At 45.2% G+C, this 16,060-nt stretch overlaps 1 protein-coding gene across 4 annotated transcripts in view; it reads left to right on the top strand.

Moving 5' to 3' along the window:
- The window catches only part of LOC101841510 (zinc finger protein 180), a 42,492-nt gene extending 35,493 nt beyond the window's left edge, over nucleotides 1-6,999 (top strand). For 3 of the 4 annotated variants that reach the window (XM_040734616.1, XM_040734615.1, XM_040734614.1), the window contains one exon: nucleotides 855-6,999. In XM_040734616.1, the coding sequence (XP_040590550.1) occupies nucleotides 855-3,088 (2,234 nt within the window). In that variant the 3' untranslated portion in view covers nucleotides 3,089-6,999. The remainder of the gene's footprint in view (nucleotides 1-854) is intronic. The other variant, XM_040734617.1, reaches the window with a different exon arrangement.
- The last annotated feature ends 9,061 nt before the right edge of the window (nucleotides 7,000-16,060 follow it).

Below are 16,060 nucleotides of genomic sequence, written 5' to 3'. Positions count from 1 at the left end.
GTGCTTAGAGCAGGGCCGCTAAGAGCTGAGTAAGGGTGCTCGTCACCAAGCCGGAGACACCAGTTCCATCCCTAGAACCCACCTGATAGGAGGAGGGAGAAAACTGACTCCCCAAGTTGTCCTCTGACCTCCTCAGTCATGCCAGGGCTTGACCCCAAACACACTCAGGGAAAGAGAGGGACAGAGATACAGAGAGAGAGAGAGAGAGACCACACACACATAGAGGGACAGAGTGAGAGCACACACTCATGCTCACAGGAGACATTTTCCACTTTGTAATGTCCCCTTTTGTTTTCACCATTGGATCACCCAACAATGTGTGATAAAGACACAATGACATGCTTAGAGTTCACTGGACCTTTCCATGGGGCCATATATGATATCCACATTTTTTAGGAAAAACCCGTATCTCTGAGTTTGAGCAAGTTCCAAGATAGCTATGGTTGTTACACAGAGAAACCCTGTCTCAAAAAACAACAAACAAACAAAAAAAACATATCTCCTTTTTCTTTCCTTTTCTTTTTTTTTTGAGACTGGGTTTCTCTGTGTAGCCCTGGCTGTCTTGGAACTCACTCTGTAGACCAGGCTGGTGTCAAACTCTCCAGAGATGCACCTGCCTCTGCCTTCTGAATGCTGTGATTAGAGGTGGCATCCCTACTGTCTGACAGAAAATCTAGATGTTAAGGTACCCAGAGAGCTGTGGTTCTGTGGCTTCTGTGTCTGTATCGGGTGTTTTGTCAGTACTCATAGAACAGTGTGACACGTGAGTCTCCTGCCGTGAGCCAAGGGTTAACTTCCAAAGTCTCTCAATAAGGTGCTCACTTGTGCATTTCTCTGGATTCTCATCTTCCTAGGAAGCAAGGGTGGACATGCTGTGGAATTAAACTCCTGTTGTCCCAGAGCATTCTCCTCCTGTCAGACCTGGCCAGGAGGTGCAGGCTTGTTACCCAGGTGTCAGGATTCCATGAGAAGATGTCCAGAGGGGAACACCGAGTCTCAGAACCAAGGAGATTGTCCTTGCCTGGTGTGCGCAGACATGCCGGTTCAGATTTCTGAAGACGGGAACTACGTGTGGCCTCCTGTAAATGATGACGCTGCCTCTATGAAAAATCAAGGGTTTCCTTCGCTGAGAGCCAAGCAGTTCTGGTGGGAATCATATCTCCATGGAGCGTGTAATTGCCAATGGGAAGGTCAGCAAATGTCCAGGGGAAATCACTTCTGCAGGTGTGAGGGCATGAGGTGGTTCTCATACCACAGGGACAGTGAGGGGTTACACAGAAAGCAGGGAAGCTGTAGTGTCCATGACAACGGAGAAGAGACCATGACAGTATCGTCGTTAAAGCAGGACTTGGTTAGGTTAGGGCCTGAGCCCTGCCCATGTACTGAGGCTGGAAAAGCCTGGGGCCATGGTCACAGTGAGGACCACAGCTCTGTCACACAGCAGCAGTTCCACTCCAGAGGGAAGCCCTGTGCACACAGTCCGTGTGGAAAGGGCCGTGGTGATGGCTCAGCTCGTCACAGTCATCAGAGTGTGGAGACAGGAGCTGAGGGTGCTGCTGAGAGCCCTCCTGTGCGTTCCCCTCCGAGAGAGTGTCCAGAGCGCGCCCTGTGCCAGTGCAGTGAGAACGTCCACCGCGGCTCCCCTCCTCACCCTTGTGGATGTGCCCACCCAGCCGATGCCTCCTGGAAGTGCAGCATCCCTGGGAAAACCCTGGACTGCTGTTTACACTGTGGTAGCAATTTTAGGGCCCACACTAGGGAAGAGCCCAACAAGTATGAGGAGAATGGGAATGTTTCTAATCAGAGTTCGTATCTCCAAGTCAATGGGAACACCCATCCTGAAGAGAAACTATATCCAGGTGTGGAGGGTAGGAAAGATTTCACACGTTGTTCAAGTTTTCACCCTCATCACAGAGTCCATGTGGAAGAGACTCTCTGTAACTCTGAGTGTGGTAACCACTTCAGTCTGCCCCCACATTTCCAGGACTTCCCAGCCATGCATCCCAGGGAGCAGCCTCCTAAACATTCACGCAGCTTTGGTCAAAGTTTGCGTGTTCAAGGCCATCAGCAAATTCACAGCAGAGAGAAACCTTTTACTAGAGAGGGTAGGAATGGTTGTAGCTGGAGTTCCAGCCCCAAAGATCATCAGAAACAGAAGCCACACAAATGCAACACCTGTGGGAAAGGCTTCAGTCACAGATGGGTGCTTAACATTCACCAGAGAGTGCACACGGGAGAGAAACCATACAAGTGTGAGGAGTGTGGGAAGGAGTTCAGCCAGAGTGCCTACCTGCATGCCCACCAGAGAGTTCACACTGGGGAGAAGCCGTACAAGTGTGAGGAGTGTGGGAAGTCCTTCAGTCGGAGTTTCTACCTGCAAGGCCACCAGAGAGTTCACACTGGGGAGAAACCTTACAAGTGTGAGGAGTGTGGGAAGGAGTTCAGTCGGAATTCCTACCTGCAAGACCACCAGAGAGTTCATACTGGGGAGAAACCATACAAGTGTGAGGTGTGTGGGAAGGGCTTCAGTCGGAGTTCAAACCTTCAGGGCCACCTGAGAGTTCACACTGGTGAGAAGCCTTACAAGTGTGAGGAGTGTGGGAAGGGCTTCAGATGGAACTCTAATCTTCAGATTCATCAGCGGGTTCACACAGAAGAAAAGCCCTATAAATGTGGAGAATGTGGCAAAGGCTTCAGCAAGGCTTCAACTCTCCTGGCGCATGAGAGAGTCCACATGGGAGAGAAGCCTTACCAGTGTGATGAGTGTGGGAAGGCCTACATTAGGTCTTCCAGTCTCCAGATCCATTACAGAGTCCACACTGGGGAGAAGCCATACAAATGTGAGGTGTGTGGGAAAGGCTTCAGCCAGAGGTCACATCTTCAAGCTCATCAGAGAGTCCATACGGGAGAGAAACCCTACACGTGTGACACTTGTGGTAAGGGATTCAGTAGGAACTCAGGCCTCCTAATCCATCAAAGAGTGCATAGCAGTGATAATTTCTGTAGTAGGGAAGAGTACAGGAGTGGTCGTCCTTCTGAGAACCCGTGCAGAAATGAAGGTCTGTCAAATTCTGTTGTGTTTTGTTAATGAAAATGTAGCTTTTGTATCTCACATGAATGTCAGTCCTGGTTGGCAAACAACAGAGTAGAGCTCTACCAAGAAGTTTCCAAAAACTCAACAGCCTGCATGTCAGCAGGAATTAACAGGAGTTCTATTGTAAGCAGAAGTTTCCTGTCTTGGAGCCACTCAGTCCCAAATACTGGGCAGGTGCTTCCCAAATTACCATCCAGTGTCTTAGTATTACTTAGAAACAAACACTTATAATAGCTCAGGCTAATTACAAACTAGGTTTACATTTTAAGTTAACCTGTATTCTTTCTTTACGCTCTGCCATGTGGCGGCACCTTTTTTCAGTATGGTGTCCCCATCTTGCTCTCTCCCATCTGGCCTGTGTCTCCTGAATCTGCCCCTCTCCTTCCAGACATCCTTAGTTTCATCCATCCCTGGCTACTGGCCAGTCAGCATTTCATTAAGCCAATTAGAGTGATAAATTTCAGTGTGCAAGATTATTCCACAGCATTCTTCCCTCTTTGTCTAATTAAAAAGGAAGGTTTGATGATACAGAATCGATTTCATTACGTATTCAGATATAAGAAATCAGAAATAGAAATCATCCTGTTTATATAACACATATTTACACATACAGCATAAGGAAGTGATGAGATTAATTAACTGTTGGTAGGAAGTATGCTGGAAGCTTCAAAATTTCATAAACACCATGCCAATAGCAAGTGTTTGAAAGCCAAGGAAATTATAAGGAACTGCCCTACTTGTTTTGATATAACCAAACTCCATTACCTGCAGGAAGTAACCCAAAAGTTACTCAAAGAAATGAAATTTGGCAGATGGATTTGTTTCATTTAGCAGAATTTGGAAAATTAAAATGCATACCATATCATAGATACATATTCAGTATTTCAATGATCAACTGCTATAAGTTCCAAAAAGGCTGATCTGTAGTCACACATTTGTTAGAAGTTACGGCCATGGTGGGAACACCTGAACGAATTAGGACTGGCGGTGCTCTAGTTTATGTTTCTTGTAAAATGAAATGGTTTTCTGCATATTATAATACAAAGCTACTGAAATAAATCAACCTGTATATTTAAAGATGTGTTGCTCAGAATGGAAACCAGGATATGTGTTAAGTTGGACAAGAGGTTTTGCTTTTGTTTCTACAAGAGAAGAAATGCTACAGATACCATCAAAACTGATAAAGTTTCAATTTGAACATGAGAGACCTCTTAACTAGAAGAGGTGATAGTTCATCAAACAGTATGACCAGTCGATCTAAACTAACTTATATGATTAACAAATGCTTTTCATTTGGACAGATATCACTTGCCAAAACTGGAACCTCCCCAAAGCTAGGGTTGGGGAAGGGTTTTGTTTTTGTCTTTTCAAGGGAATGAAGGCATCCTGCTAAGGAGTCTGAAGACCACTTGACAGATGAGACATCCAAAGAAAAATGACAAATCATCCAGAAAAAAAACTTCCAAGAACAGAGTAAATTGGCCTATTGGTATATCACATTTCCAAGAGGTTAAAATTTTATAAATTTTCCAAAATGTTTGTTTCTGCTGTTCTCCATAGACATATAATGCATATGATCTTTTGTAGTCCCAGTTCAATTGAAGATTAAAGCTGGCTTTGGAGTTGGAGTGTGGCTCTCTCCTTCTCTAAACCCAACCATGTTTGTTAAAGTAAAAATCCAAAATTTCTGTCTTATGTAAGAAGAGCTGCCTCATTTGGGGCAGAAGAAAAAACAAAAAGTAAGGGACTATTGTATTGTCACTAATCTCATAATCCTTTGACTCTATTTTGACTTTATAATTTTTCTTAATGTATAAATATCTCCAAATTAATAAGATTAATATATATATACATATGTATGTATTTTAAACTTTGTCATGATATAAAGGGTCATATAGAGTATTGACTAACTCAAGAAAAATGCTTCAACTAACTTCCTGTACATGATTTAGGGTTAGAGTCTCTATCAGGTAACTGGGAATTAAGTTTTTTTGTATTCTGGATGTATATAACAAAATACGGTCCCTTATCCTCTTCAAGATCTGCTGCGTATGATTTTTAAAATAAAGCCGGGGCATTGGTGGCACACGCCCTTAATCCCAGCAATCGGGAGGCAAAGGCATGTGGATCTCCGTGAGTTCAAGACCATCCTGGTCTACCAAGTGAGTTCCAGGACAGTCTCCAAAACAATACAGAGAAACCCTGTCTTGAAAAAAACAAAAACAAACAAACAAAAGTTTTCTGCACTGAACCAATACCATCCTCAACAACGTCCTTTGTAGTCTCCAAAAAGAGGATGGGGCCCCACAACAATGATTCCACCTGGATTGTGGCGATGCCACTAAACTGGCAAACAGCACCCAGAGATGGGCCGTGGACTACAAACTGCTCAGGACAATTTCATGGTGGCAGCCGAGATGGTCCAGCCTCACAGACCACTCCAGCCAGGACTTGAGACAAGCCCTGCACTTTCTGATTACACCGAGACTGGACAATAAATGATTCAACTAGGTCTCCCAGGATTTGATAATTTTGCCATTTTTTATCAGAGTCCTTTAAAGATGCCTTGCCCCCAGACAGCAGGAAGTAATTTTAAGAACACAGTGCCCACATTCCCAAGAGTTGGGGCAGCTGGTTTTTGGTCTTTCTTTGGATTCTGGAGATTTGTCATTGTTTAATGTGGTTTCTTACTCAAGAAAAAAAGCTGAACAAAGGAGATTAGATTCAGGGTTCTTGCTCTAAAAAGAAAGAGGGGGAATATAGAAATAAGAGGATAAAGGGTAGATTATTGAAACTACTCAGAAAAGAAAAAGGGGAGATATAACTATGACAGGATAAAGAGTAGATCATTGAATCTACTTTGAAGCCGAAAAAGCAACAACTAGTCTTAAATATTTTACATTGATATGGATTTTTTTTGTATATTGATACAAATTCGAGGTTTTTGTTAGAACATACTGTAATACGTTATTACACTTGTTCAAGGTATTGTACTTATACAGCTCATTTAACAATTTAATGCAAATTTCTCACCCTTGAAAGTTATTGCAAACTAATATAATAAACAAATGCAGGTAAATAGTCAGGTGTTACAATTGAACTTGTAATCCTGTTAGGTATGCTTTCAAGGTCAAATATATTTTAGATAGGCAGATGATCTTCAAACACTTCATATATCTTCAGAATATGGCATTTAAGATGTTTTAATATCATAGGTTCTTTTACTTTTTTATATGACGAGATAAGTCTGCTCCTGACAACATTAATCTACTTGAGAGAAGATGCTGTATATTGAAGAAAGTCCATATGGAGTTTACTTTCTTTGTGGCAAAAGTTAGCCACTGGGCAAGAAACTGCCCTTGCCTCAACTGCACACACTATGCTGTCCAAGTTGGACAAGGAAGGACAGTTCTTCAGAATCTCCTGCTTCACAGGAATGTCTGTCACATATGCTAGGCCTGTGGACTGAAGATGGGTACCCCAACATTGCATTACAGAGGAACCCTGGATGACTGTCCAGATAGCTAACTATTTTTGCAATATTCTTGGAAGTCTTGCTTGCACTTAGTGCTTACTCAGGTAATATTTCCTTCTAAGATCTCTGATGCAGTTGAAGATTAGATAGTGCTAGTTTTCCTTGATAACACATTCAGAAAAGAAACTTACAAGAGAAATATGAAGTGTATAAGGTTGAGAGACAAAAACGTTTATAGAAGGTGAATTGGGTACAACCCTTTGGGCTCACCATGAAAGAATAGATAATGGAGTGTTTTCTCTGAATTTGTCCAATGCAAATGGACTGGACATTGTTAATGTAATTCTTGAGTGTATACATTGTATATAGTTATTATGCTTATTGTATATACTTTTCTATATTATAACCTTTGATTTTTATTTAGACAAAATTGGGACATGTGTGATATTTTGTTTGTGTTCTGACAAATAAAGCTTGCTTGGAGGTCAGAGGGTGGAGCTCACCACTAGTTAACCATAGAGTCTGGAGGTCTGTACAGACAGGACACAGGGAGTGATAGGACTGGGTGGAGAAAGTGATAAGGACGGGAGAAAAACAGGATCTTAGCCCTTTCAGCCTGAAGACTAGGAGAGGTAAGACGTCTCTGGTGACTGCTGTTCTGCTTCTCTGATCTTCAGTTTTACCATGATATCTGCGGCCAGGTTTGTATTGACGAGACTAATTAGGGTCATGCTTCACAGGGCTGGCAGGCAGGGAGAATAAATAGAAGAAATCTGGGAAGAGAGGAAGGAGCAAGAAAAGGTACCAGTCAGCCAGCTACGCAGCAAGACATGGAGTAAGAAGGAAAGAAAAGACACACAGAAACAGAGAGGGGTAAGGCAAAAGGCAGACCACACGAGTTAAGAAAAACTGGCAAGAAACAAGCCTGAGCCATGCAATTGTAAGTAATAAGACTCCCATGTGTGTTTATTTGCGAGCTGGGTGGTGGGTCCCCAAAAGAATAAAGAGTAAAATCGACCAACTACAACCACCCATGTGAGATGGCTCACAGTTGTTTGTAAGTCGTTCAGGGGGACATGACACCCTCTTCTGGCGTCCTTAGGCACTGCACTCACATGGTGACTGTACATACAGTCAAGCACACACGAGCACACTATTTAACATTATTAGTTTCTTTAGTAAAACCTGGCTTTCTCTCCCTTCTATCTGTATTTCAAGTTCCTCCGTGCTCTTTTTGTAGAATAGCTGATGAGACTGAGTGGATGGTCACGTCTGAAAAGTGTCCCTTTTGCAAGATTACGAAGGGGGTGAAGGTTGTTGCGCTGAAGGGGAATAGCAGTCGGCGGAAGTGATTCAGACTAAGAGTCCCCAAACTCAGGTGACCATGCAAATGATCTCCAAGGGAGCCCGCCTGCTGGAAGGACTTGCAGATACCAGGAACTGCAGTCGTGAAGGCTCTAGAAGGGCGTCACTTAACACAGTCTCCCATAGAAAGCTGGGAAAGCTTTGTGGTTAGAGCACTTTGGTCTTCAGAAACGGTAAGGACGCTGTTGTGGTCCTGAAATTGTGACATTTTCTTACGGAAGCACTTCAACTCTCAAAAAGGCAAGGCGGAACCCTGAGAATTCTGGGAAATGTAGTTCACCACACTCCCATCCCCGGATTCTAGGATAACTTCCGCCGCAGGGGGCTCGGAGGGCCGCCCTGTTCTGTTGGGAATTTTGGGAAATGTAGGTCGGGAATCCACGGTATCCACGGAGAACCTCTGGAGTAGTCTGTAAGTCGCCCCTGCGCCCCTGAGGAATTCTGGGAAGTGTAGTTCAGGCGGCCCGTGCGGGAAGAGCCACTTCCGCCCCAGGTGAGTGAAGCCTGTGTTTCTCCCGGAAAGGTGAGCCGTCCCTCCGCCGTCCCCTCCCGCGTCTGCCGGGCACTTTTCGGGTTGCCCTGGGCGGTAGCCCGGAGGCGTGCATCCCGGGGAAGGGAATCCGCCTGACTCGGGCCTGGCCGGGGGCTCTGGGGGTCCCGGGCCTCGTCCCGCCCCGCGCGTCCCCCTCCCCGTCTCCCCAGCCACTGCCGCCCGCGGGGCCGCCGAGGAGTCCGCGGTCTGCGCCTCTGCCTGCGTTTCCCCGCGACACTGGGGACCTAGTGTCCCGCGAGGCTCCCACAGCCGGCGCCGCGGGAGACGGGGCGTTCCCGCTGTCGCTGCTTTCCCGGGTCCGGGGGCTCCAGGGACCACAGATGCCCGGAGCTCCCGCTGTGGCTCCCCGGCCCCACCTCACCCCTCCGCCCGAATCCTTAGCGGCTCGGCTTTGGTTTCTGTTGGTTCGATCGCCCCCGGCGGTTGCTTCCAGTGTCCACTTATGGGGGCGGCTGCTGAGGAAGTCCGGGTCTCACGCCTGCCTTCCTAATCCTGTGTTTGAAAAAGACGTCGGGCACAGAGGCAGCGGAACGCGGTGTAGGTGACCGAGTGAGAAATGACCCCGTCGTCTCTGGCCCAAAGTTAGGGGAAGGTGCTGTTTCTGGAGGTTGAGCTTTGCTGGGGCGAGGGTGTCGTGGGCTTGAGGGGCAGGTGGGGCTCCGAGGATGAAGGTTTCACCTTGCTGCAGTTTGCTCTCCATTGTTGTGCTTTAGATTCAAGATGGGAGCTCCAGACACCTGTTGTCATAGTGTCCCTGCTGTCATGGAACTCTAAAGCTAAAGGCATAAAACGTAAAGTTTCATTATTTTACAAGTAGGTTTTAAATGGCAGCATTCATCATGCTTCGGGCCCATGGAGATGGTTTGGCAGGAAAAGGCACCTGCTGCCAAGCCTGCCGACCTGAGTTCAATCCCCAGACCCACATGTTGGAAGGAGAAAACCAACCCCAACAATTGTCCTCTGACCTCCATAGACGTTATATTATATACATGACCATATAATAAGTAAATAAAATTTATTTTTAACAATCTAAAATGTGTACTGTGAGCAAGTAGATGTGTTTGTTGCAATCCCAGATCAACCAATAAAGGCAAACAAATTCTGAAGCTACGAGATAAAATGAATGCAGTGGTGAAAATACATACATACATACATTCGTACATACATACATACATATATGTGTACGAACGTACATACGTGCATACATACATACATACATGGGTACATACATAAATACATACATACATGCGTACGAACGTACATACGTGCATGCATACATACATACATACACACACACAACCCAAATAGAAGCAGACAGTGGGTAGGGTAACCAGAACCAGAGAGGACAAGTCTCAAGAAGAAGAATACAGTGGTGGGCTGAAATCCAGCCACCTCAGGAGTTACAGGATGCCAATTGTTCTGCTTTTACAACTGTTGCTGTGATAAAATCCTCTGAGGAAAAGCCGCATAGAAGGGAAAGAGTTTATTTCAGCTTAGAGTTCCAGGTTCCAGTCCATGCTGTGGAAAAAGTCACAGCAGGAACTTGAAGCAGCTGTTTGCATCTCACCCAGAGTGAAGAGCAGAAGAAACTCATGCATGCATGCGTACTTGCTTGCTGGCGTCTGCTGAGCTTAGTTTCTCTGCTCTTCTCCAGTTCAGAGCACTTTGCCTAGGGAATAGTGCCTCCTACAGTGGGCTGGGGAGACGGCTCAGAGGTTAAGAGCACTGGCTGTTCTTCCAAAGGTCCTGAATCCAATTCTCAGCACCCACATGGTGGCTCACAACCATCTATAATGGGATCTGATGCCTTCTTCTGGCTTGTAGGCTATGTTCAGACAAAGCACTGGTACCTAAAATAAAAAAACAAAGAACCAACCCATAAATAAAATTAAGAAAAGAAGATACACCCACAGGCTAAAGTAGATGATCGTTATTGAGATTCTGTTTCCAGGTAATTCTGGTTTGTGTCAAGTTTGTCATTAAAGCCAAACATCACACTAGTAAACCAAACACAGAGTTGAGTGGAAGTGTCACGGGCCTTCAATCCCACCACTCAGGAAGCAGAGGCAGGCAGATCTCTATGAGTGAGTTCAAGGTCAGCCTGGTCTACAGAGTAAGTTCCAGGACAGGCTCCAAAGCTACAGAGAAACCCTGTCTCAATAACAAACAACATACCCTACTACATTGTTTAAAAAGATTACAGATTGGGGCTAGGGATCTTCATGGTAATACACTTGACTTTTTATCCTAGCACTTGAAACAGCCAAGCAGATCTCTGCGAATTATAAACCAGCTTGGTTTACATGGTGAGTTCCAGCCCAGCCATAGTGAGACCTTGTCTCAATAATTGAATAAAGAAATAATAAGATCAAACTCTCTTCCTCTGTCTGTCTGTCTGTCTGTCTGTCTCTCTCTCTCTATATATATATATATGCATATATATAGTTATATAAACATATGTATGTGTGTATGTACATAAACACATAAATATATTTATGTATTCATAGATATATCAGCTTTAGTATCTGGTATCTTGAATTCTCAATGCCATTTACTTTAATTTTTACTTTGGCCTCTCAGCACTAATAGTTCGCCAGAACACCTTTTTTTTTCTAATATTTTCAAAATCTTCTATAATTTCAGGTGTTTTTTTTTTGTTTTTTGTTTTTTTTTTTTGGTTTTTACGAGACAGGGTTTCTCTGTATTGTTTCGGAGGCTGTCGGTCCAGCCTGGCCTCGAACGCACAAAGATCTGCCTGCCTCTGCCTCCCGAGTGCTGGGATTAAAGGCGTGCGCCACCACCGCCCGGCAATTTCAGGTGTTTTACCTTTAAAATATTGAGCAACAACAATTGAGCAATTGTGTCACCAGCTTCTGTCTGCATAGTCTTTCATGCATAAGCCATCTATAGATGCACTAAAATTTCTATAGGGTTTGCAGAAGTAACTTCAGGCAATATTCATGGAGTATTTTCTTAAAATCTCAAACAGGATCCTCTTGCCATTCATTAACCGTGTGGATCAAACAACCTGCATCTCATTTAGTGAAAGAAGAATGTTTGTGAACTCTTTATCAGTAAAGAATTGTTCTTTATGAGCTTGTGCCTTAGTAGCCATATCTCTAATAATCTAACAATGCAGTCTGTCTCAGGGGTTACATTCTTATAGAATTTAACCAGCAATGTGTAGAAAGAAACTTACAGAGGCAGATTCTCAGTGATGATGAGCAGACAGGAGCATACCCAGTGATACAGTTTAAAATCATGAAGTTTTCTCCTTAGTTCATTCCCTATGAAAATCAAACATTCATCTAAGCATTAATTAGATACTCAAAAGTGAACATTCTCTATACAACGAATTACTGATATCTCTGGGAGTCCAAACAGCATTTGACTTAATATTTTATGCCCTGATGTAATTGTTCTTTACTGGAAGCTGGGCTTGTTTAAACTCCCTCTTTCTCCCATGAAGGGACCATTGATGATGAGTTATTCCCACTCTTGGGGAAGAACAATAACAAAATTTTAACTAAATTCAAGCAAACAGACAACAAAGTCCTAAGCTGTGGGCTTGGTGCACTTGCTCAGGGTGCCGCAGTGAGGCCACCTGTTGATTCTTGGTGATCGATGCCACCGCCCTGTCCTGAAGGGCGATTCTGTGAAAGAGCCCAGAGGCAGAGTCAGCCAGAGACAGAGCTGACTTTTAACTATTCTCTGTTTCTTTTATAGGAAAGAGCCTTTTTTCTCCTCTGCTCCTACAGGGAAGAGGCTTCGTGCTTTCCCTTATCTTTCTTTTATGGGGACTTGTAAGTTTTAGGCCTTGTTTCAGTATTTTCTCCCTTTTTACCAGGAAAATCCTTCTTTCTTGGTTAAACATTTCCCCTTTTCTATAGAGAAATTTCCTTTTATTTCCTTTCCTTCCTCTTCTCTACTGGGAAGATTGCCTTTTTTATTTCCTTTCTTTCCCTTTACTGGGAAGTTTCCTTTTTCCTTTTTTATTCTTTGTCTCAAGAGCCATTCTATCTTTAAAAATTGTGCAGTTAACTTTTCAGCCTTTTTAATTTCTAAATTGGCTTTATTGACTGATGAAGGGGGATGAGAGTCATCTCCCACGTCCTGTCTTCCCTCACTTTCTCTGCCCTCTGAAACAGCATTCTTATCGACTGTGAAGGAGCCTTCTCCTTTGCTAACTGACCATTTCTAGCCTGAGTGTCTTCCCTTTACCTTCCTGTTCTACTTCAGTTACAGCTTCAAGTGACTTCTCACTCTGTAGCAGCTCCAGAGCTTTTAATATTAAATTACATAAAGACCAAATTTTTTAATGGTTTGGGCTCTCCTTTCTGATGAGATCTCTCCAAAGCTCTTAATATTTGCTTCCATACTATCACTTTCAATTGAACATGAGAAATTGCCTGAAACCAGTGGCAATACCATTTAATTAATACTGAAATCTCTGTGAGCTGTTTCCTTTTAACAAGTATTTTCATGACTGCATATACTGTTGCTCCTGAAATGACCCTGACGATCCTGGAGCCCCCTTACCCTGAGAGCACTTTTCCTCCATTAATAAAGTGGCTGGCTTCTCTGTCCTTCAGCAGATCCTTTGTCCGTTTTCAAGCCCCACGTTGGGCACCAAATGTTCTGACACAGGTGTGGGTTCATGAGGGTCTGTGGAAAGAAGACTCATGGGCACCTTTATCATGAACTGATGTCCTTAGGGCTGTAATCAGGACCAGCCAAACAACCCCGGGTCCGACCCTGAGTGGAGGAGTGTGGACGAGGGAATGCTACCTATCCAACGATGTTAAAGAAAACACAGAGACATCTGATCGTCAAGAGGGCATTCAGTTAATACTGAAAGCGCCCAGTTTATAGATGTGTCATCTTAAGTAACCATCTAAAGGTGGGGGCAATGGCAGAAGACATCTATTGATAAAGAGCTGATAGCAATTATTTCCCTTAATCCTAAAGGCACCCTTTGCTGCACATACACAAGCCCTCAGGCACCCCACACCAGCACACCTTGCTAGCCTTCAGGGTGGGTGTAGACTCGTACTGGCTCAAGTCTATTGTTATTTGGATAGGAGCCATTCTCCACGGAGATCTAAAGACAATAGAAATAATGGGCTCTCGTGGCAGGGTGGAATAGATTTCCAAAATATATGGGCCCCAACACACCTTAGAATAAATCTAGCCTTTCCTGGCTGCAGGGGGACTCAGACTCTCTTAGGGCTGAACGACTTTCCCTTAGGCCAGGGCTGCTTTTATTCCCCAATTTACACGGTAGGAAATTGATTTCCATATCCTCAAAGGAGTCTGGTTGGGCCTCCCAAGGACAATGTCAAATGCATATTCTCAATATGAAAATATAGCCACTCTCTGGGTGGTTTTGGGGCTTGTACCTGTGGGAAACTCAGACCAGGTTGACAAGGACGGCAACAAGAGAAGCAAAAGCTACTCAGAAACAAAAGATGGATTAGGGCTAGGTGCTGGAGAAGGTGGAGCCCAGCAGGAATTCTCCCACAGCTCATGCCCTTGTTTCTCTTTTCAAATTATAATGTTTATTTGTGTGTGTGTGTGTGTATTTGTGTAGTGCATGCCTATGTGTTTGGGGGGGCAAGTGCAGAGGCAGGAGGATGGTGTCTATCACTGCTTCATTTGCTTGAGACAGAACCCCTCACTGAACTTGGAGCTAGGCTGGTGGCCAGCAAGCCCCAGCAGTGCCCCTGTCTGCACCTCCCCCAAGCATGCAGCACGGAGTTCCGTTTTACACGAGTGCTAAGGATTGACCTCGGGGACTCCACGCTCCTGCCACGAGCCCCTTAGAATTCAGTGACTCCACCAATGAGCTGCATCCCCAACCCTCACTGGTGAGTTCTTCGTAGTGCCTCTACCACTGAAAATTGTGGGCACTGTTCCTGGGGAGACATAACCAAATGTTCACTCATTCCTGATAGAGAGCCAGTGACAACCCAAACAATCCAGCGTGTTGACCCAGTGACGTCTACTGGGGTTACTTACATGAATATGGGGAGGGGTTACTTACAGGAGCAGAAATGACAGCTGCATAGCCAGAAAACACCCCAGTGTGAGTGACAGCTCCCACTGGGGTCCGTGGCACTCACAGCCTGCAGGCCACTCAGCAAGGTGTAGAGTGACCCTCCCGGTGTGGTGGTCAGGTCTGTATTAGCCCCATGCTGCAGGGACCATTTGTCCCGGACTGATGTCTTTGGGGCTGCAGTCAGAACCAACCGAACAACCCCAGGTCCAACCCCGAGTGGAGGAGTGCGGATGAGGGAAAACCTCACTACCCAGCGGTGCTAAGGATGAAACAGAGACATCTGGTCATATGAGGAGGACTCTCAGTTAATACTGAAGGCTCATTTTCCGTAACCATCCAAAAGTGGGGGTAAAGGCAGAAGACATCCATTATCATTTATAAAAGGCTGCTAGCAGATGTTTCCTTTAATCCTAGAGACACTCCTAAGTAGCACATACTCAAGCCCTCAGGCACCCCACACCAGCACTAGCCCTCAGGGTGGGTGGATGCTCATCCTGGCCTTTGTTATACAGAATAGGAGCTAGTCCCCACCTAGGCCAGGCATCTGGCAGTAATCAGCCAACATCTAAAAGACAATAGAAATTCTGAGCTCAGAACTGTGGCCTGGTAGAACATATCTCCAAATTATTACATGGGCCCCCAACACCCACTACCTGAGTTGGTCCAAATCTCAGGTGGTCTCTGCTTTTGGGACCTCGCTGACTGATTGTCTTCTAAGCTGTGCTGCCACTCAGTGTTCCTTACTGCTTATAACTGTCTGGGAAGCAGAAGATTAGAGAACCTGGCCACTTTCAGGGACTTCCTGAAGCTTCCCTCTCTCATCCCATGCTTCTCCCTCATCTCATGCTTCTCTCTCATCTCATGCTTCTCTCTCATCTCATGCTTCTCCCTCATCTCATGCTTCTCTCTCATCTCATGCTTCTCTCTCCGTCTCTCATGCTTCTCTCTCATCTCATGCTTCTCCCTCATCTCATGCTTCTCCCTCAAGTCATGCTTCTCTCTCATCTCATGCTTCTCCCTCATCTCTAATTGTCACCTGCTGAATACTCGATGGCAGCTCTCTACAAGAGACTGTACCCTGCTCTGTGCTTCTGCAAGCTTGAAGGCCAGGACTGACTCCCAGAGATCTCCAAATAGATGACCTGTCATGTGCACAAGTATGGACATTCGCACATACACGATCACAGACTCACATGTGTGTGCATTCATATGTAGGCAGACGTGCGCATCCACACACACACACACACACACGCGCACGCACGCACGCACACACACATGCACGCACACACACACACACACACACGCACACACACGCACACACACGCACACACACACACACACACACACACGGATTTCTTGCAGCCCTCATGGCGGGTGGCTCCAGCAGATTGGAAGGCTGGCAGAGGTGGGAATTTCCACCCCAGAGCCTCTGAATCCCACGCAGGTTCTCCCTTCACGTCTTCTCAGCCACCTCTTCTGTAGTCATGCCCACATGTGTTTGGTGTCACAGGAGAT

The sequence above is a fragment of the Mesocricetus auratus genome, unplaced genomic scaffold (assembly GCF_017639785.1).
Source record: "Mesocricetus auratus isolate SY011 unplaced genomic scaffold, BCM_Maur_2.0 Super-Scaffold_100038, whole genome shotgun sequence".
NCBI classification, from domain to species: Eukaryota; Metazoa; Chordata; class Mammalia; order Rodentia; family Cricetidae; genus Mesocricetus; species Mesocricetus auratus.
This window is presented reverse-complemented; position numbering and strand designations above follow the sequence as displayed.